The sequence below is a fragment of the Bacillus rossius genome, chromosome 12 (assembly GCF_032445375.1).
Source record: "Bacillus rossius redtenbacheri isolate Brsri chromosome 12, Brsri_v3, whole genome shotgun sequence".
NCBI lineage: Eukaryota > Metazoa > Arthropoda > Insecta > Phasmatodea > Bacillidae > Bacillus > Bacillus rossius.
Genome location: NC_086339.1, coordinates 17,549,339 through 17,571,418, shown reverse-complemented (window position 1 = coordinate 17,571,418; position 22,080 = coordinate 17,549,339). Strand labels below are relative to the sequence as shown.

At 39.0% G+C, this 22,080-nt stretch overlaps 1 protein-coding gene and 1 long non-coding RNA gene across 3 annotated transcripts; one reads left to right on the top strand and one right to left on the bottom strand.

Annotated features, from left to right (window-relative positions):
* Window positions 1–1,072: 1,072 nt before the first annotated feature.
* On the bottom strand, window positions 1,073–4,008 carry LOC134537627 (protein lethal(2)essential for life-like). 2 transcript variants are annotated; one of them, XM_063378286.1, is made up of 4 exons: window positions 3,780–4,008; window positions 2,469–2,687; window positions 1,766–1,987; window positions 1,073–1,287 (listed from the first exon to the last, which is right to left on the bottom strand). In XM_063378286.1, exons 2-4 carry the CDS (start codon window positions 2,685–2,687, stop codon window positions 1,201–1,203), a joined length of 528 nt encoding a protein of 175 aa, XP_063234356.1. In that variant the 5' UTR covers window positions 3,780–4,008; the 3' UTR covers window positions 1,073–1,200. The 2 variants fall into 2 exon arrangements, with proteins under 2 accessions (XP_063234356.1, XP_063234357.1); XM_063378287.1 differs by lacking the exon at window positions 3,780–4,008 and adding an exon at window positions 3,272–3,586.
* Window positions 3,972–21,720, top strand: LOC134537628 (uncharacterized). Its single transcript, XR_010076015.1, has 5 exons — window positions 3,972–5,882; window positions 7,369–7,471; window positions 8,980–9,181; window positions 19,837–19,921; window positions 20,562–21,720. It is a non-coding gene; the product is annotated as an uncharacterized LOC134537628 (long non-coding RNA).
* The last annotated feature ends 360 nt before the right edge of the window (window positions 21,721–22,080 follow it).

Genomic DNA, 22,080 nt, shown 5'->3' with positions numbered 1-22,080 from the left:
AAGAGTTCATACAAGCTAGATAGTGTAGTAGCACTAGATTTGCTCCATTCACAAATTCCACATATGTACGAAAGTTAAAGTTTAAGCAAAATTCCAGAGCTTTAACGATTGGGGTTTTGTGTCTTACAGTTTCTCATGATCTGCAATTATATTAATAATGCAGGGTTGCTGGCCGGTGGATATCTGCTTGCAGGTGGTGTGCACCTACATGGTTGCCTCCTGTAGGTTGTGCCCACTACCTTTGGGTAGTGCAGACTTTTTAGCAGTTCCCAGCCACATGCATTGACTAATCAGCTAGACCTTTTTCTCTTAGTATTTAGTGTTTTCACACCTACCCAAAGTGCACATCACGTATCTTGAATAAATTATCCTACTACATATAGTCAGAATGTGGTGACAAAATTTGTGTGCAGCTCCTATTTTTTAATTGAAACTAGAACTTTACAATGTCCAGGAACAAATTCCTAACTCAAAAATTCATGGCAAAGAAACATCGAGACAATTTTGTTAAGTGATTAACTCTAACCAAGAAAGATAAGGTGGGCAGGACTAACTTATTTTTAAATTTCATTTAACAGCACAGCAAAATAAAAAGGATTTAAATATCTTATTTTTCCTGGAGTATTAACATTCTTATTAATTATAGCCTAACAAACGTTACCTCAATCACTTGTCAACATTGTTAAATTAAAATTTGTATATTAAAAACAAATTGTTCAACCTCACATTAATGTCAATGTAACCTAACCATCATTTCCTCACTACAAAATATTTTCAAGGTCTCATTTAAATTTTGCCTCCTGAGGAAATTTAAACTATATTATATTACAGTGTAAAATCTTTCTACACATATGTGACTGTACATTGAAATTCATGCCAAATGCTTTGTAGGGGTCCAAATCACAATGTATTCTTGAATGACCAGTTCTACGAACTTTTAATATTTATGTCGGATCAATCACCATCTACAAGCTTCAAATGAGTGCAGCATCCAATCATATTTCCAACCATGACCAATTTAAAATGATTTCGAAACCAGAAATAGGCGTTTTGTATAAAAGAAAGACAGTTGTACAAACCCAAGAAAATTTATTTTTAACTAAACATAATCAGTCTTACACAGTGAAAGCAAATATATATGTTAATTTGCGATGAGGAAACAAAACCACAGGGGGGGGGAAGTTAAACAGAAGTGATCCATTATTCCTTTTTCTCTTGGCCCTTAACAGCTGGTGCGTTAGTCTGAGTGATCGGGACATCCCTCTGGTTCTCCGGTGGTGGCAAGGCCTGCAAGCAGAACACATAGAACTTTAATAACTTTGTAGAGGGAAATTTCAATCCAGAGGATAAGGATATCCAAATTCTTACAGTAGAATGTCGGGCACCGCTTTAATGCAAAGTAGTTTGAAACATAAATGATGTAGTACAAAGAAAACAAAAACATACAAAATATAGGTTCTTTGTTTTATATTCAGCAAACAGAAATTAAAATAATACTTTAAATTTGTGTAAAAACTAATGGAACGAAAGGCAGTTTTGGAAACCATTATGATCAAGCATGCCAAATATTGAATTAAAAAACAGTACACAAACCCTGCAATCTTACTGAACATCAAGTCATTAACCACAATTCAATAATCTTTCGTTTGCGCCCTTAGTACATCGTATTGTTGGTAACATGCAACTTCTATCCGAGGTAAAGTTGGGCAGAAAAAAATATAGGAGACAGATACAATAACTAGAAATGTAAATTCAGATGCATCACCTTCTTGGGTGCCTCGATAGAGAGAACCCCATCAGAGGACAACGTCGACTGCAGGGCATCAACGTTCACATCATCAGGCAGGAGGTATCGGCGGTGGAACTCTCTGGAGATGTAGCCATGCTCATCCTTCCGCTCCTCATGCTTGCCATCAATAGTTACATACTTGTCCACCACCTTCACCTTGACTTCTTCAGGCTCGAACTGCTGGACGTCCAACATAACCTGAGAAAAACCAAATCGACAAATTAGGTAAGACTGAAGGGTAAGATGAAGCACTAATGTTGGAGACTGAAGCACCAACAGTTAGGCAGTTTCAAGCCGAGTGCGCACGCCAGTGAAAAATTTTAATGAAGTTTTAAAAATATTGTGTAGTGGGAAGAATTATTTATAGTGAAACGAAATTGAGGCACTCGTTCCAATATAATAGTTAAGGGATTCAAGACGTAGCACTCAGGGAAAAAATTAAGCAAAATAAATGACTTAAGCAATCTAGAAAATTTTAGTTAGTCCTAAATCAAGTGTAAACAATTTTATTGGAAATCAAAGTTGTTAATAGAATACAATGCTAACAGAAAAATAGGATGATCACATACAATGCAAGTTGGATTAATGCAAAGTATTTAATGTTAGAACAAAATCCCTGCATGACAAGTACCGCAAAGTAAAAAAAAGCTAGAAAGAACCTGGTACCTTCAACACCCACCTTAAATTTTTCCTTGTCATTCTGCACATTGCTGATGCCACTCTCCTTTGAAGCTTGGAGCCTCCAGGGCCTGTAGTAGAACAGCTGTAGAGGAGAAGCAACACGCGGTGTTACGAGGTCATCGTTGAGGAGTCCAAGACCAAAGTTTTGGTCTAACAAACTCGATGGCCTGCGCAGGTCATCAAGCATGTCGCTCAGAAGGAAAGGTACCAACGCCATCTGAAATAAAATAAAGACCACAGTGGTAAGAATGAGGTAATACACTTTATTGCCACACGTCAGGCAACAAAGCAGCAGCATAAAAGTGGAAGAAATGCCATTTGAATATACACTTTGAAATCTAAAGACCCATACCAGGAAACACCCATTATCATTTCAGATCGAACAAATCAAAGTAGTGGAAATGTAAAAATAAACCTAATGTGCAATTGACTAAGTAACTTATGTCGCTAAAGTTATGCAGAGCGATACCGTTTCAACGTGTGGGCATTTGTAATGGGATTATTTCCAAGTTAATTTACATGACTGAAATACTGTAAACTGCCACTCAGGTAAAGTCAGCCAAACTAAAAATATTTATGCAAGGGTATTTGGGCAAAGCCAATTAAAGATGTAGTCACCTTGCCCTAATCAATTGATAACATTATTCCACAGCTAATGTAATTTAGGAAAGTAGCTGTTCTAGATCAACGAACTGACAATATTTGAAAGCAAATTTTAAATACGCAACTAAAAAACTAAACAGCGCAGTACTGAATTCAGTCAATTTTAACACATTAACCAGAATCAAAATATATACATACGCGAGTTTTTCCAATAACTAAGACAGTCGTAACGTAAATATTGATTGTTAAATACTACTCCCCATCAACAACATTGTCTAAAACAGAAAGCCGTATGGGTAAACAATGGCGCCGTAAATGTCCATGCCCAGGTATTTTGCGAGATTTTTCTCAAACTATAACTGTTATTTACGCTGTTTTTTCCAAGTAAATACAGGCACTTGTTTTGACAACGTAACTTTCGTAATTTTACATTTTTATTTATGGAATAAACAGCGAGTATAAATTAGTTCAAATATTGCAATACTATCAAAGCTCCACGAAGCCACGCCCCCTTTTACAAACAAACTTACATCTAAAGTAATACGTCAAATATTCTTGGGAAACACTAATCCGATAGTTAAAACTGCAACACACGACTTGCGTGCAACTTCAACACCGCAGAACTATACTGTAAAACCCAGGTCAATTTTAATTCACGCAACAAGAACATATTACTAAAAATGCAGAACAAGTACATGATACTCACTTTATACTTTGCCACAAACTTCGCTCACAGCACTTCGCAGGTATTTAGTGCCTCGCACTACTGATGCGCTTCAAAGCTTTGACTGCCAGAAAATCGTTAGCCCCTGCTTATATACACTCACGGAGTAATTCCAGATGTTTCTGCTATGTGTACTACGGCGAACACGCTAGATGTCAGCGCTCACGCGCATATGCCTTTCTTGCAGTAAGTAGGCCACTTGTTCTCGAACATTCCAGATTGTTTTAGTTCTTGCAAGTTACAATTTCATATTTCACTTACCTGTGTATTCATACATTTTAGCAGTGTACATGAAGTTAATGCATATGTTGAATTAAATAGGTAAATCTCATTATTGTTTGTATCGTATATGAGACGGATACAAGGAAAACAATTTTTTTTCATGTATTACATAGCGTTTGAAATTTTTTTTTTTTTAAATAGGTTTTTGATGTTTTATAATCTGGTACATAATTCATTCAACTACTGAGGGGTGAATTCTCTGTATTTACGGAGCTATGCCGTGTGTGAATTTGTGAATTGGGGATTTATGTAAGCGAAAGGGCGTTTTAGGACTGTATTCTTCCACCTCTGTGATTAAATACCCTAAATTCCGGAAATATTAGGGATCTCTAAATTTGGTGTTGATTTGGGCCTCGAATGCCTCGAACGAAGTCATAAGCACGTTACGTTAATGTTTCGAGGTTATACTGTAACGTATTAATTTAACAATAATCAAATACCATTTTTAAACTCCGTAAAGTCATTTTAGATATTTTGCTATAATTTGAGGGAAATAGTATGCTATTAGTTCCATTATAAAATCTCGAATTAATTAGGGCGCAAACTTGATCACATTTTTTTTTTAAAATGGTATCTACTTTCGAAGGTTTTGAATTAACTACATTCATTTGAGAAAGGAGAGCTATTTTGAAAATCGTGAATAAGCGCACACTTTGTTTGTGAATTAAGTATAAGTGCAATATTGACATTATTAAAATTATTTGCTCTACATGAAGTTCGAAAAAGTACTTTTGTGTCTATGTGACGTGTGCACGCAACATCCAGATACTTCCAGATTTGCCGATTCTAATTTCTTCGTAAACACATTGCATAATAATTTCTTCTGGCTCTTTGCTGGATAAAACGTGCATTGTATTATTATTGGTGTTATTTAGGTACTATAGAATAAATTACTATTCTATTGTGTAGTTTCAATAAGAATAAAAATTCAGTGTGCAAGTGTCCACTCAATATAATTATGAGGTTTGCCCACATCACTTATTGTTTATATTACTTAGGGTATGTCACACTACTTATGTTATTTTAGTATTATGTTTATCAGTTAATAATCTGATAACATTTTTACTCAGCTCAGAACACATTTTTTTTATGAACAGAAAAAAATATGCCAACCTGCTTTCCAGAATATGAATACAAGGAGAATGGGGATACACCTGTTTGCCTATTGCATCTCCGACATTGTTTCTCCTTGTTTAGTTTATTACCTAAAATCAAGGCCCAAAATGCTGCAAGTGGAGGGGTGCGCCCTCTTTGCTTGCTCTACTTGCACTCTTGGAAAGATTCATGATTAAAAATGGGACGAATTAACGAAATTAACAAATGTGCTTTAGTGGGATGGTTAGCAATTTTCAGCAGTACACAAGAACACAATTTATATATATATATATATATATATATATATATATATATATATATATATATATATATATATATATATGTGTGTGTGTGTGTGTGTGTGTATGTATGTGTGTGTGTGTGTGTGTGTGTATTTGTTTTTTTCTTGGGAAAAACCTGCTTTCAGTAGAGCTTTTTAAAGCCATAACTACATGTTTTGTTTATGTAGTGTTACGTATAGCATGTTTCAGTACTTCAGCTGGGCTGCATGCGAGGCTGGTATCTGTCGCATCACCTCCTCACCATGGCGAAGCCAGCAACCGGTGCTCTCGTCTATCTGCGCACATTTGGGATGCGTTGTGTGGCGCTGCTCTTTGGAGGCTGCATGCAGGCCGCAGTCTGGTCTGCTGGTGGAGGGGAAATGGTCGCTCCTGTTCATTCACCCAATCCACGTGGCTGTTCCAGCAGGTAATATTTGGAGCTATCCTTCAAGATAGATGGCCAAACCTGGTTTTTAAACTATCAACCTGATTAAAAGTATCATTTTTTCTTATTTATTAAATTATGTGTTCAGGTTTTGATTTTGGCAGTAATGTAGTGTTTGTGACTAGCTGCAAACCGCCAAAATAGCGGCAAAGGTCGTGAGGTCGAGTAGAAGGTTGAAGAATTACATACCTACTCAAAATTAGAGCTGGTAATTAATTCCTAAGTGTAGCATCTTCTGTGAAATATTAACAAAAGTAACAAAATTTGGTTAGGTTTGATAAGCGGCATTAATAACACACAAAATCTTATAGAGTTTAAATATTGTTACAAATATATTTGTACGTATTCAATAACCAACCTTTCATTTAAGTTATTATTCGCCTTATTTCCCAGAAGTTGCTACTGTGAGGTAAATACTACTTGAAAATCAATAAATTTCAAATTATGTGAAAATTGTTTACAGCATGCAAGTTTTATAGTCTTGAGGCATATCTGTAGCAGAGAGAGGAAATAAACTTTCAACATTGTTTATTTAAAGTCTGTCCCTTTTCATAATCAAATTACCTTGCTAGCGATGGAATTATGATGGTAAGATAGACTAAGAACTAGATGAAAATATTTAACACAATCTATACTTGAAATTCTATTTATCTGACTACCTTATGCTATATTTTTTTTTAGTAATATTTGCAGGGTGTCACTGCTAATTGGATTTAAAAGGGATAAATGAACCACATAAAATATTATTGGCATCCAGGTTTAATTACCATATTATTTTGTTATATTGCAAGTGGGATTTTTACTGTGAAGATTGTAGAGTCTTGAATTCAGAAAATTAGGCAAATAAGTTAGTAACTTAAGTGAATGGTTGATTAGGTTAGGGTAGGTCAGGTCAGCTACATTAAAAAGAAATTACAATTTATGAAACTCTTGAGTGTTGTTAATGTAGCTGACTTAACCTAAACAACCTTTCACTTCATTAGTATTAAACTTATTTCCTTGAAACCATGACACTACCGTCTTCACAAGTAAAAAAAACTACTCATAATTTAGCAAACAACATTGTATTTTTTCTGCATAGAACTACATTTAATTATTTTAATTTATCCCATTTAGTTCCAAGAAGCTGCAATGTTCAATATTTACATAGCTGATGACAAATCTGTTAGTTTTAATAGAACTAGTATTAAGCTGTTACTTCTCATAAATCCTATCGAGACAGTTTACAGCTATCAGGAGTTGGAGCCTGTTTTACTTTTTCTAACACATATTACGGAAGATATGATAAAAATGTGCAGTAGGTAACTACAACTCTCATTTTGTTGTAAATCCAAGAAACACTGTAGTTTTATCTGCTGAGTTTAATGTTAGTTTTGCTGGTTGGTAAAACAAATGATTATACTTTTTTTAGACTGTTGTAGAGTAAAATTGTTTTTTTTTCTTTCTAAATCTAAGTGATTTTTCATAGGTACTGCTACGAAGTACTAGCTGCTGCTGAAATACTGTTGGCCGCTGTCTAGCTGCTCAACGCTGCCTGGCCTGGTAAACGGAAACTAGATGATTTGAACAAGGTATGACATCCTGGCATGGTGTAATTAATGGGATTAAAAAAAAAATTTTGTAAAATCCTAAAGTAAAAAAATTAACCACAGCACCAAAATTAAAATAATCCGTTTAGAAATTAAATTTTTAAGGTAGTGAAAAGAAATTTAGAAAACCTTATACCTACTCATAATTAAATTGGCGCTAAAAAAAAGTTTTGTCTACCTCAACGGAATTTCAAGTAACATGTATGTACCTATTTTGCTGGACACACATACATAGGCATTAAAATAAAATTGCTTTCAGCTCATTATACCTACATGTGCAGGTAGGTTTCAAAGCTCACATTTCTTTTGGAAGATAGGAATGTTAGGCTGAGAAACTTCTGGAACATTTGAGAAACTTCTGGAACATAAGTTTGAGAAATTTCTGGAACATACGTGAGAAATTTCTGGAACGTTTGTTTGAGAAACTTCTGGATTGTTTCTGGAAACTTATGGGACATTACAGAAATATTGTGTTTATTAAATGAGTTTTTTGTTTTGAGACTTCGTTTTAGTCACACTTGCAGTAATGGTTGGTTGTATCTAAAACTGTTTCTGACAAACTTTAAAATCTGTACAAAAAATTTATATTTAGATAGTTTTAGTGATTTATCAGTTCTTTAAATATCCTTTTTCCATTTCTACCTTTTTGCTCTAATTTAACTCAGTACCAACTCTTCTGAGGTCTTCCATATCTATTTAAGTATTTAGATATATAGTACGTACGTATACATGTGTGAGCTTTTGAGTTGACATTGGTTTTTGGGTCTATGGACAATGAGGACAAACTAGGTTGAAATTTTCTGAAATAATGACTGCAATATGTAGTCTTCCTTCTAAATCCACAAAGTGAATATAAAGCTGAATTTAGCCACAATGTTACAGTTCGCCTTGGTGAACAACATATGAAAATACTCTGACTTTCCTATGTTTTTTATTTGTGATTTTGATGCTTGTAAAGATTTTAGATCTAGTTTTTTCACTACTTCACTCTCTCTCATGCTGTGGAGCAATAGTTTTTTTTTTCCAAATGAAAGAGAAGTTTAGAAGCAAATATAAATAATGTATTATAAATGAATAATTTCATATTTAGACAAATGGCAAAATTACAAATAAAATAAATTTGGTTGAATTGAGTAAAACAATGTGACTAGTGCCATGTTCAGATCCTTTTTATTTATATTTCTGATTACACTATTTATTTTAACTATTTTCGTTTCTGTAATTAACTATAAAATTTCAGAATGGTGGAAAAGAAAATATTGTTAATGGCTACTGTAAATGTTTTCTGTGTTACCTTTAAACTAAAAGAATGCTTGACGAAACTTGTTCATTTACATTTAAGCGCGTGTGTGTGTGTGTGCACGTGTGTGTGTGTGCGCATGCGTGTGTGTGTGTGTGTGTGTGTGTGTGTGTGTATATTACCATTTATTTCAACTTTGCAACAAATGTAGGAATGTTGCTACTGTTGGGAAATGTGGGTTTGACGTCAGTGTGCTGCAGGGTGTTGGAGAAATGCGGCAGAGTCGCCGCTTGGGGAGTCGAGTAAAAGCCTTGCTTGCGGGCAGTGTGGCACGGCCAAGCAGAGCTGGGCGGACGCTGCGATGGAGAGTCACGTCACCGCCACGCCGGCTGGGAGGTTCCAAACACACACTGTGGAACTGAAGACGTCCAGAGTGAACAAAGCAACTTGCTGTGAGTGAACAGCTGTCACATTTATTTTTTTATTTGGGGGGGGGGGGGGGGAGGTCCTTTCCGAAAAGTAATCTTATGGCACTGTAGTGTGTGCAAGCAAGATTTGTAGACGTAATACTTTTTTTTTGTGGCCTAGTTGTATTTTTTATTTCCATTTATTTCAATGTTCAAAAAAATGGCTATAGAATATAATTTAGCGAAATTGGTTGTTCTGCAAGATTTTTTGATCACGTTTTATTTGTTCCGATTTCGCCTGTTTCCGCCGCACTCGGGGGAAGCTCAGTTAGATATATTCTGTTGTGGGAGTCGTTCATCTAGTGATGGGCCATTTGGATAAAAACCAATACCGTTCTAACTAATGATACATTTCCTTCTTTAACATATCCGATAACTGACAAAAACGAGTCAGTCCTTTTTTGTAAACACATAGCGAGTGTCCATAAATTCAGTATTTGTAAGTTATTGTCAGTACCTTAATAATATTGTTTATTAGAAAATTTACTGGTAAATGCAAAAAAAAAAATTATTTCATAAAATTTGTTCATAGACAATACATGAGACTAATTAAAAACCTCAACATTCAATAACCTTAAATTACAGAAAAATTGAAGTAAAAGATACACACAGATGATAAAAGGATAAATAGGATAAATAAAAAAGATTGGTGACATGTGAATGGATGAAATTTTACTTTTTTCACGTGTATCAGTTTTTTAAGTATCAGTTGGAAATTATCTTATTGAAGATCCAGAAAATGGGGAATATCAGCCAATAGCGATACTTAGAGACCCCGAAAAATGGTGAAGCGCGAAATTCATGAAATAACGCGAAAATTTGATACTTTAAACGAATTTTGCGACTTTCCTTTGATTTTGACATAGTCACGAAATTCACGCTTTTTCGCACAAAATAATGTCCTTATGTCGTAAGTTCTATTTATTTACGCCATCATAAACATAGGCGTGAAATAAACATAGACTGAAAGACTAGTGCCGTGATATTATCTTCGTTTTGACACGTTACTGAAATCCACGTATTTTTATTACTCTGTTTACAAGCAGTAAATATTGCCATCGCAAATGAAAACAAAATGTAAAAATTGTCAACATTCAATATGTGCGCACTACCAACATAACAAATTGACTCCACAGTTTTCGTGTTTTGAATAATGGTCGTTTCTGCCGCAAGGCGCACTGGTGTCAATTTTTCTAACCTAATTTAATTGCATCGAGCTAAGATGGCAGTCATTTTTGCGTGCACATTTCTATGAGTGTTTACAACTACCGTCCACATTTTGTAAGTTTTGTGATACAATTGAATTTGTGGCTAAGATGCCGAAAACTTCGACAATGTTTGATCGCGAAAGAGAGATAATATCGGATGATTTTATATTTTTGATCAGCGGGACAAAATTATGATGTGCAAGTTCTGCAACGTGCGGGTTGATTGTACACGCAAAGACACGTGCAGAAAGCATGTGGAAAATTACACACACAAAAAAGACAATTATTTTGTCAAGCATTCTACCGTGTCTAAACAAATCTCGATAGGCGACAGCGTGAATAAAGCAAACAAGCTTGAAAGTGCAGAAAACAAGAATTTTTTTTCTGATTTTGTTAATATTATGCTGTAAGTTAACATTCCTTTGGAAAAAGCTGATCATCCAGCTATGAGGGAATGGTGTAACACCCATGTTGAAGGTTAGCCTTATTTATTTAGAAATGTTTTCCCCCTCTAATAAAAGTTCATAAGCATATGTAGGCCTACAATATTATCGATTAACTTACCTTTACTTCAAATAAATATGCAAGTACTGCAGATTAACAAACACATAAATAGGATGGATTGCATTGTGAAATGGTGAGCACACCACAATATATTTTTGACTGATTGATTGATGGTTTGACTCTGTAATCCAGCAGTACCTAATCTAGAAAAGGTTAGGTTAGGTTTGGCTAAGAATTGTTTTGAATAAATTAGCCCATTAATATTTTTCTGCGATAACCTTATAAATGCTACCTATTTATAAGTATATTGTAAGTTATGTATACATTTTAGGTGCAAGGGATTTGCCATCATCAGCCAACACTCCTAGAGAAACTTATGTCCCAAAAATTGGCCAGGCAAATAAGGAAGCAGTAAGGCTATGAGGTTTTTTTTACACCGCAATGGCATAATTTTTTCACAATTTTTTGGGGTCTCTACTGATTGCTTATTTTTACACCGATTTTTTGCACCGCTTGCTAATTTTTACACCGGTTGTTTGCACCGCTTTTGTCATTTTTTTACACCGAAATGAGCCAGTTTTATTTACCATTTTCTGGGGTCCCTAGCGATACTAAAATGATCAAATTGTTTTACAACTATGGCCATCAAACTTATGATGGAATGAAAATTGTTTCTGACAGTTATTATAGTGTAAGAAATGAGTAAACAAAACTGAGTAATAAGTAAAAAAGACTTTTATCCTGAATAAATTTAGGCAGTGTCTTATAAATGACAGTGATCGGAAAACCTTTCGTTTGTCTTGAAATTTTGGCACATACCAATTTTAGGAGACATCAAGATATAATCAGTTGCCCCAAAACTTAAACCTTGATTATTATTATTTATTATATATTATTTTTTTAACTTTAAAGTATAAGATTATCCCCATTGTATAAAATTAATCTTATTTTATTTTGTTATTTATAGTGTTGATAGTTTCTTCGAAGGCAGTGCCCACTTAAACTTAAGAAAAAATATAATAAATAAATAATCTTGAATTTATTTACCAAAAAAGGTGTTGATACATTTTGTAAACATTTATCAGTTGCTTGTATTATTTTTATTTTGTTTACCCATTTATTTAGATTAAATAATTTTTTTTCCAACTAAGTGATACCCTTTATTTTTGTTATAATTATCGTAGCCTTTACTACCTTCCTTATATATAAGATTTTGTTCATTGGTTCATTTACTAGGTGTAACTGTAAGTGCTTTCCAGTTATTGTATGTAATTTTTACATTTCTGAAATTTTTAAATATGAATTTCGTGCTCCTTATGTTTGTATGATAACCTCCACCCCTCCCCTCTAAATTCCCATTTTAGTTTGGAATTTGTGGTGTCTCAATGGTGGCACGAGACAATACAACACTGGTCTCTGACAAAAGTACCTCATAAAAATGTTGTGGTCCATTTTATGCTTTGTTCTATTGATAGCTCTGAATATGCAACTGAAGGGGTCCGCCTGCTCTGGCACACATACGGTGTGTAGAGCTTCAAAAATGTTTAAAGATATGCTAGTGCTGTTTACAAAAATCATTATGAATTGCTGATTGTGGATGGGTTTACCCCTTTGGTTTATAAACTGTATTTTTAGGAGAATGAAAAGGGCTAAAATCCATATTTTTAGAACAGATTTTAGACATGAAATGCTTGGTAAAGATGTATATTTAAAAACACTCAAGAGCCTTGCATTACACCTTCTTCATTTCTACATACATCTAATGTTATGGATATTGCTTGAATTTATAAGTTTTCCTATGCATGATGAGAAGATATTGTGCCAGTTCATAACCATGCACTTAGAGTAAATACCATGCTATAAACCCCAGCGAGCATTGCACTTATCGTGCTTAGCATATACCCTGACTAGGCGGGCCCCTTAATAACAGATCATGTGCATCATTTTACAACAAAATTGTTGTCATTTCCTCCCGCCAGCACTAACACTACTGAGCAAGTATCACGTAAAATTAATATTTGAATAGGAGTAACATTAAGATTAGTTTTTTTTGCAATCTTAGTTTGATGATGGTGTTGAGTTTAAAGTCGAAAATTTGGAAGATGCTATGAATATGGTAACATACAACATTCATAAGTTTAAATTTTAAATGTCTCTTATTTCACATCAATTTGAGTTTAGTATTATAAAGTGTTGTGTTATGGCATGATTAAAAGTGAAAGTGTGTAAATAAAAAAAAAGTTACGTGCCAAAAAACCAAGGTTGCAAAAAAGAGAATGCTAGTATTTTTGTACATGTAATTTGCGAACTCGGTAACAGGGTGCAAAAAATACGCTTTACTTGATTTTTTTTTCCCCCCAGAGCTACAATACGTTTCAAACATTGATTCATAATATTAGACTCCTCTTCTGTACAAAAGTTATTGACCCTACAATGAAAACCTCCAATGCACTTGCTAATTTAGGGTCACTTATAACGGATTTTAAAAAGTGAACCTTATTTAAAATTTAGTTTAATTTTCTGTATACATTCAATGCGCAACAGAGCTCTGCTGATAATCCTGGCTGCTGTCCTGGAGTCTGTGACCTCATCGCTGTGCTGCTGGAAATCGTCGAAATGGCCGCTGTCCAGTTGGAAATCCTACGTGGCCGCAGTCATGCTGCAATTCGGCAAACTGGCAGTCGTCCAGGGTATCTGCGAACTGGCCGATTTCCTCCTGGGAGTCAAAGACACTGGCTGCTGTTTGGCTAAGAGTCTGTGATCTTTTCATTTTCAGCTGGTGTTCTGCGACCTGGTCGCTGTCGCGCTGGAAGTCTGTGATTTGGATATGTAACTGAAGGGGTCCGCCTTCTGGAGTGAGAAACCTAGCCGCTGGTCAGGTGCGAGTCAGCGACCTGGCAGCTTGGAGGCAGAGACTTGATAGCTGCCCACCTGCGAGCCCGTGACCTGGCGGATGTCTGGGTGGGGATTCCTGACATGTCCGCGGTCCTGCTGGGAACAGGATACCTGGCCGCTGTCCTTTAAAAGTCGGCGACTGGGCTGGTGTCTGCTGGGTGACCTGGCCTCTGTACTGCTTGTATTCCTGACCTTGTCCAGCTGCGAGTCTGGCTTGCCTGCTTGGAGTCAGTGACCTGGCCTGTGTCCTTGTATTCCTGACCTTGTCCAGCTGCGAGTCTGGCTTGCCTGCTTGGAGTCGGTGACCTGGCCTCTGTCCTGCTTGTATTCCTGACCTTGTCCAGCTGCGAGTCTGGCTTGCCTGCTTGGAGTCGGTGACCTGGCCTCTGTCCTGCTTGTATTCCTGACCTTGTCCAGCTGCGAGTCTGGCTTGCCTGCTTGGAGTCGGTGACCTGGCCTCTGTCCTGCTTGTATTCCTGACCTTGTCCAGCTGCGAGTCTGGCTTGCCTGCTTGCAGTCAGTGACCTGGTCTCTGTCCTGCTTGTATTCCTGACCTTGTCCAGCTGCGAGTCTGGCTTGCCTGCTTGGAGTCAGTGACCTGGCCTCTGTACTGCTTGTATTCCTGACCTTGTCCAGCTGCGAGTCTGGCTTGCCTGATTGGAGTCGGTGACCTGGCCTCTGTCCTTGTATTCCTGACCTTGTCCAGCTGCGAGTTTTGCTTGCCTGCTTGGAGTCGGTGACCTGGCTTCTGTCCTGCTTGTATTCCTGACCTAGTCCAGCTGCGAGTCTGGCTTGCATGCTTGGAGTCGGTGACCTGGCCTCTGTCCTTGTATTCCTGACCTTGTCCAGCTGCGAGTCTGGCTTGCCTGCTTGGAGTCGGTGACCTGGCCTCTGTCCTGCTTGTATTCCTGGCCTTGTCCAGCTGCGAGTCTGGCTTGCCTGCTTGGAGTCGGTGACCTGGCCTCTGTCCTGCTTGTATTCCTGACCTTGTCCAGCTGCGAGTCTGGCTTGCATGCTTGGAGTCGGTGACCTGGCCTCTGTCCTTGTATTCCTGACCTTGTCCAGCTGCGAGTTTTGCTTGCCTGCTTGGAGGCGGTGACCTGGCCTGTGTCCTTGTATTCCTGACCTTGTCCAGCTGCGAGTCTGGCTTGCCTGCTTGGAGTCAGTGACCTGGCCTCTGTCCTGCTTGTATTCCTGACCTTGTCCAGCTGCGAGTCTGGCTTGCATGCTTGGAGTCGGTGACCTGGCCTCTGTCCTGCTTGTATTCCTGGCCTTGTCCAGCTGCGAGTCTGGCTTGCCTGCTTGGAGTCGGTGACCTGGCTTCTGTCCTGCTTGTATTCCTGACCTAGTCCAGCTGCGAGTCTGGCTTGCGAGTCTGGCTTGCCTGCTTGGAGTCGGTGACCTGGCCTCTGTCCTTGTATTCCTGACCTTGTCCAGCTGCGAGTTTTGCTTGCCTGATTGGAGTCGGTGACCTGGCCTGTGTCCTTGTATTCCTGACCTTGTCCAGCTGCGAGTCTGGCTTGCCTGCTTGGAGTCGGTGACCTGGCCTGTGTCCTTGTATTCCTGACCTTGTCCAGCTGCCAGTCTGGCTTGCATGCTTGGAGTCGGTGACCTGGCCTCTGTCCTGCTTGTATTCCTGGCCTTGTCCAGCTGCGAGTCTGGCTTGCCTGCTTGGAGTCGGTGACCTGGCCTCTGTCCTGCTTGTATTCCTGACCTTGTCCAGCTGCGAGTCTGGCTTGCATGCTTGGAGTCGGTGACCTGGCCTCTGTCCTTGTATTCCTGACCTTGTCCAGCTGCGAGTTTTGCTTGCCTGCTTGGAGGCGGTGACCTGGCCTGTGTCCTTGTATTCCTGACCTTGTCCAGCTGCGAGTCTGGCTTGCCTGCTTTGAGTCAGTGACCTGGCCTCTGTCCTGCTTGTATTCCTGACCTTGTCCATCTGCGAGTCTGGCTTGCCTGCTTGGAGTCAGTGACCTGGCCTCTGTCCTGCTTGTATTCCTGACCTTGTCCAGCTGCGAGTCTGGCTTGCCTGCTTGGAGTCGGTGACCTGGCCTCTGTCCTGCTTGTATTCCTGACCTTGTCCAGCTGCGAGTCTGGCTTGCATGCTTGGAGTCGGTGACCTGGCCTCTGTCCTTGTATTCCTGACCTTGTCCAGCTGCGAGTTTTGCTTGCCTGCTTGGAGGCGGTGACCTGGCCTGTGTCCTTGTATTCCTGACCTTGTCCAGCTGCGAGTCTGGCTTGCCTGCTTGGAGTCGGTGACCTGGCCTCTGTCCTGCTTGTATTCCTGACCTTGTCCAGCTGCGAGTCTGGCTTGCATGCTTGGAGTCGGTGACCTGGCCTCTGTCCTTGTATTCCTGACCTTGTCCAGCTGCGAGTTTTGCTTGCCTGCTTGGAGGCGGTGACCTGGCCTGTGTCCTTGTATTCCTGACCTTGTCCAGCTGCGAGTCTGGCTTGCCTGATTGGAGTCGGTGACCTGGCCTCTGTCCTTGTATTCCTGACCTTGTCCAGCTGCGAGTTTTGCTTGCCTGCTTGGAGTCGGTGACCTGGCTTCTGTCCTGCTTGTATTCCTGACCTAGTCCAGCTGCGAGTCTGGCTTGCCTGCTTGGAGTCGGTGACCTGGCCTCTGTCCTTGTATTCCTGACCTTGTCCAGCTGCGAGTTTTGCTTGCCTGATTGGAGTCGGTGACCTGGCCTCTGTCCTTGTATTCCTGACCTTGTCCAGCTGCGAGTCTGGCTTGCCTGCTTGGAGTCGGTGACCTGGCCTGTGTCCTTGTATTCCTGACCTTATCCAGCTGCGAGTCTGGCTTGCATGCTTGGAGTCGGTGACCTGGCCTCTGTCCTGCTTGTATTCCTGGCCTTGTCCAGCTGCGAGTCTGGCTTGCCTGCTTGGAGTCGGTGACCTGGCCTCTGTCCTGCTTGTATTCCTGACCTTGTCCAGCTGCGAGTCTGGCTTGCATGCTTGGAGTCGGTGACCTGGCCTCTGTCCTTGTATTCCTGACCTTGTCCAGCTGCGAGTTTTGCTTGCCTGCTTGGAGGCGGTGACCTGGCCTGTGTCCTTGTATTCCTGACCTTGTCCAGCTGCGAGTCTGGCTTGCCTGATTGGAGTCGGTGACCTGGCCTCTGTCCTTGTATTCCTGACCTTGTCCAGCTGCGAGTCTGGCTTGCCTGATTGGAGTCGGTGACCTGGCCTCTGTCCTTGTATTCCTGACCTTGTCCAGCTGCGAGTCTGGCTTGCCTGATTGGAGTCGGTGACCTGGCCTCTGTCCTTGTATTCCTGACCTTGTCCAGCTGCGAGTCTGGCTTGCCTGATTGGAGTCGGTGACCTGGCCTCTGTCCTTGTATTCCTGACCTTGTCCAGCTGCGAGTCTGGCTTGCCTGATTGGAGTCGGTGACCTGGCCTCTGTCCTTGTATTCCTGACCTTGTCCAGCTGCGAGTCTGGCTTGCCTGCTTGGAGTCGGTGACCTGGCCTCTGTCCTTGTATTCCTGACCTTGTCCAGCTGCGAGTCTGGCTTGCCTGATTGGAGTCGGTGACCTGGCCTCTGTCCTGCTTGTATTCCTGACCTTGTCCAGCTGCGAGTCTGGCTTGCATGCTTGGAGTCGGTGACCTGGCCTCTGTCCTTGTATTCCTGACCTTGTCCAGCTGCGAGTTTTGCTTGCCTGCTTGGAGGCGGTGACCTGGCCTGTGTCCTTGTATTCCTGACCTTGTCCAGCTGCGAGTCTGGCTTGCCTGATTGGAGTCGGTGACCTGGCCTCTGTCCTTGTATTCCTGACCTTGTCCAGCTGCGAGTCTGGCTTGCCTGATTGGAGTCGGTGACCTGGCCTCTGTCCTTGTATTCCTGACCTTGTCCAGCTGCGAGTCTGGCTTGCCTGATTGGAGTCGGTGACCTGGCCTCTGTCCTTGTATTCCTGACCTTGTCCAGCTGCGAGTCTGGCTTGCCTGCTTGGAGTCTATGTGTTTACTGTTATCTGTCTGCTGGGAGTCTGTGACCTGGCCACTATACTCTGGGAAGCAGTGACCTGACTTCTGTGTGTTTGGGTTTTATAGTTGTGGCTGCTGTCCAGCTAGAAAATTTTACCTGACTGCTTTCTAGGGGTGTGCGAATTGTTGATTTTTGGTGGTCAAATATTTTCAAATCAAATTGTAATACCGTATTTAAAATGAATGCAAATAGTTTCAAAGGCAAATAGATTTTTTTTTTTTGTTTTGGTGTATTCCCATACATAATATAATTGAATAAACAACATTTATGGTTAAAGATACAGGTACTAAGGCTAAATTTATCTATACAGCAACAGTTGTTGTTTTGTAAACTTAATTTGAAAGAAACTAGACACCACAGTGTCTAAATGTTTGTGTTAAATGTGGTTAAAGACATTTTTGATTGCTAATTGAACTATAATTATTAGCTAAACAAATTGACTAAGTTTAAAAACAATGTATGTATAACATAACTAATTTTTCTCAGTTTTTGATACTCGGTAGTATCAAAATTGTTTTTGGTTATGCTTCAAGTGAATTGTGAATTAAAAGAAAAAAAATAATAACCTTGTATATAATATTTAACTACAAGTGATGTTCAAAAAATTTGTAAAGGATATTTCATAATAGGCTATCTGTTGGAGTTTTCAGAACATAAGTGCCTCCATTTAACATTCTGCCGTTTGCTTGTTGCTGGTAAAGAAGTTGACAATTCATTGTACGACACTTGTAGGAAGGCCCCTATACATCAGCTCTGTAAAAGTGGAAACTTGGGTGGAAAAATATAAAATTTGTGACAGATACCGTGAAAACCACACATTAGAGACCCTCAAATGGCCCTGGTGCAACCCCCTATGATGGTTGCCCTTCCAATTTTATTTTTTATTGATAGTAAATACCTGTATGAAGTTCCTATGTATCAGATCTCATATCAATACCAATGCACAGTTTTGTGTAAAAAAATAATAACTGGGATGGAATTTGTGTAATGGTAGACCGTTGTACAAAGCTCGCTGTGTGATGAACTGATGATGCACTAGGGTGGCCGCCGCCGGATGGAGCTAAATTTAGTCTTTTTTTTGTCACGTTTTAAACTCTTTGAACTGGACTCTTCATCACTTTGCCCAGTATCAATTTGTGGTAATGAATTTTTTGATAAACTTCCATTTTAAAAATAAAAATCTCTGAATGTATGTTTTTTTTTTAATGAACACAACAGAAGTTAGGCCTACCCAGCACCCAAGGACAATGGCTGACTACACGCATAGATGTAGATTACGTCCAAATCCATGTACCGTGGCAGGTTTTCATAGATTGTTTCTTGTAATCAGCGAATCTACGATTTTACACACAAAATATTCATCATGATGACATGAAAGTCACGAATATTCGCACACCCGTACCGCTTTCCTTCTGGTAGTCTGCATCCTGGTTACTGTAGAGCTAGGAATTCGTACTGGAATTCTGTACAGCTATGAATCCTGACCTGGCAGGTGAACTGCAGAGATTGTGACCTGCCTGTTTAGGGTGCTGCTGGGTGACTTGACTGCATTTTTGCCGTTTTTCATGACCTGACTGTGGTGTTGCTCGCAGGCAATTTTTAAAATTATTTTTTTGAAATATATTAACTGAAATTTTTTTTTTATTACGAATTTTCAATATGGCGGCCACGGTGGCCGACATGATGGCAGACAGTTAATGTATCATATAATTGACACTAGTGCTTTGTTGGCTGTTTTGCTGAGAGTTTTGACCCTCGTGAAATGCCGGGGGGGGGGGGGGGGGGGGGGGGGGGGTTGTCATGAAACAGCAGCTCTGGCATAAACACTGTACAACATGTATAGCAACCGCAGCACCACACAAGTACTTATACATAATTTGTATTGATTTCATTCAGACAGAATACTCATTTATATGATATTTTTAACGGTATGTTTAATTAATTTAATTAATTAATTAAAGTTTCTTTGTTATTATTTTTTTTTTTTACCCAGTTGTTCTTTTCTTTTATTATAACTAAATCTCTGTTGAAATAGTGAATAGTGAAGGTTTTTCAGGTGCAACTTCTAAAATTCCTGTCTGAATGGGAGACTGTCTAACAGTAATGGATCAGGAGTCACTACTAGTGGCACTACAGGGAAGGTAACTGGAGATTTTCTTGAAATATATTGTTCTTTACTGCTACTAAACCAGATGAATATTTGTATATTGTTCATATCTTTGATTAGACCTTTACTAAAATGTGTTAGTATTCTATTTGCTTGGATGTGCAAATAAAATTAGTTTTTTATATTATCAAATAGGTTTTAAACTTCAAAAACATCATTATTAATTTTCATATTATATTAATAAGTACTAAATGCTTCATTACTTATTGTAGCTAATTTTCTTTTCATTTTGAACTGTTATTTTGATTTGATTTGTTTTAATCATTTAGACTGCGCTGGTTTAAAAATTATTCATTCCTATGGTAGATTTATAAAAGTTAATAATTTAAAGACATTAAAATAATAGTACAATTTACAAATTCAAAATAAGCTCTCATATTCTATGGCTACAGAAACTAGAACTTAGGAAATATGTTGATTCATGAAAATTGTTCTGAATTTAGTAAATTATTGTTATTGTAATATGCTTCTTTAAAGTCTCTGAAATATGTCAATTTAATAGTGTGTTGTGTGGCTCTTAAGTTTTTTTTTTTTATTGTTTTGTAAAATATAGTCCAATTTAATTATGCCTGACTGTAATGTGTGATTTTTAATGTTGTGTCTGGTTGCTGTAGCTTTCTCGCAGCCGGACAGTTGTGGGTTCTAGTACCGGGGCAAGGTGCCCCAAGGAACTCCCGGCGCACATGCAGGTTCATCCATTGGTTTGTACAGTTCACTGAGTAAAGTAAACTTGTTTATGTACATTGCCGCTGATATGTCAGTACATTTGTCCACAATATCTGTACAAACATTTTCTGTGCAACAGCAAGCCAACTGCGTGTATGCCTTTCCAAATGAATAACTACGAAAATACTCCTTTATACCTTTGTTCACATTTCAAACTAAATGTTACTAAACTTATTTCAAATTAATACATGTTATTTCATTAAACTCTAAAATAAACAGTTAAAAAATTTGCTCTGCCATGATTCGAACATCGAATCGCAGGACACAACATTAAGTACATGTATTTTCCTTAGAAATGTGGTCAGGTTCCTATAACATACTCCACTCTTCTTCCTGCCCTGCCATATTTTACTGACTTTGTACGTCAGCGTGTGACGCGTGCTGGGATGTTTTGAACAGCGTTGCCTTCACCTATGTGGAAGAGAAGGATGGAGGGGAAACGCATTAGTGTCGGTTCCTTGTACCCGTAATGTTTATTAAAGTAATACGTAATTACATTTTTTTCCCCCAATAGCTATGTTATTTCAATTTCGTTAGTAAATTATTTAAATAATTACCTTTCATTGGTTTTATTGTCTGCAGGTGGACTAGGACATGTATAAACGCACCCCTGATCATACTTTGTTTTTTTAATATAAAAATATTGTAAAGGGTTTGTGTCAGTTTAATAATGTGTCTTAAAATTAAGGGAAGAATTTTATTCCTTGTGCTTTTCATGTACGTATGTGGTATGATTTTTGAACGACCCAACTGTCTTTGTGTCTTAGAGTGGGGATGTTGTCCAGTGTGCTCATTGGCCAGCTCTCTGCCTAGTCGGACTTCATCACTACGCAGGGTTGAACCCTCGAAGCATCCCATTACTGTTAATGTTATTCTGATCATATTTAAATATTAATCTATTTTTTTACATCCTTGGGCTCATCTCAGGAGGCTTGCTGCTGTATTAATTTAATTGAAACCCTTCTTGGGACTCTTGGCATTAACACAGAGGTATCGTCCAGCCATTCGTAGGTGTGCCAGACTTAAAATACATAAACTGATTTGTGCTGCAGGGTATTTTTTTTTTCCTATTCTTGTGATTTTTATGTCAACTGAAGCATGAAGCATGTAATAAATGGGTCATGTTCACATGGGAATGTGTGGATGTGTATAGGTTTGTGGGCTGTCTTAAGAGCCCACTTTTTTTTTAGTAACGTCTAGCCTGTCAGTTGCTGGTAGTGGAACAGGTTTATTTGCACAAGGCGTTACTTACTGCAAGGTGTCAAGTTCCACTATTTTACAAATTACGGCTACGTCATGCCGCGAGTCTTAAGAGTCTTTGCTGGGTCCGTGTCGCCCTAACCACACAGTGGCACCCATAGCAACTCGTAGATGTAGTCTCACCAACTTAAATCCCATGACCCTGTG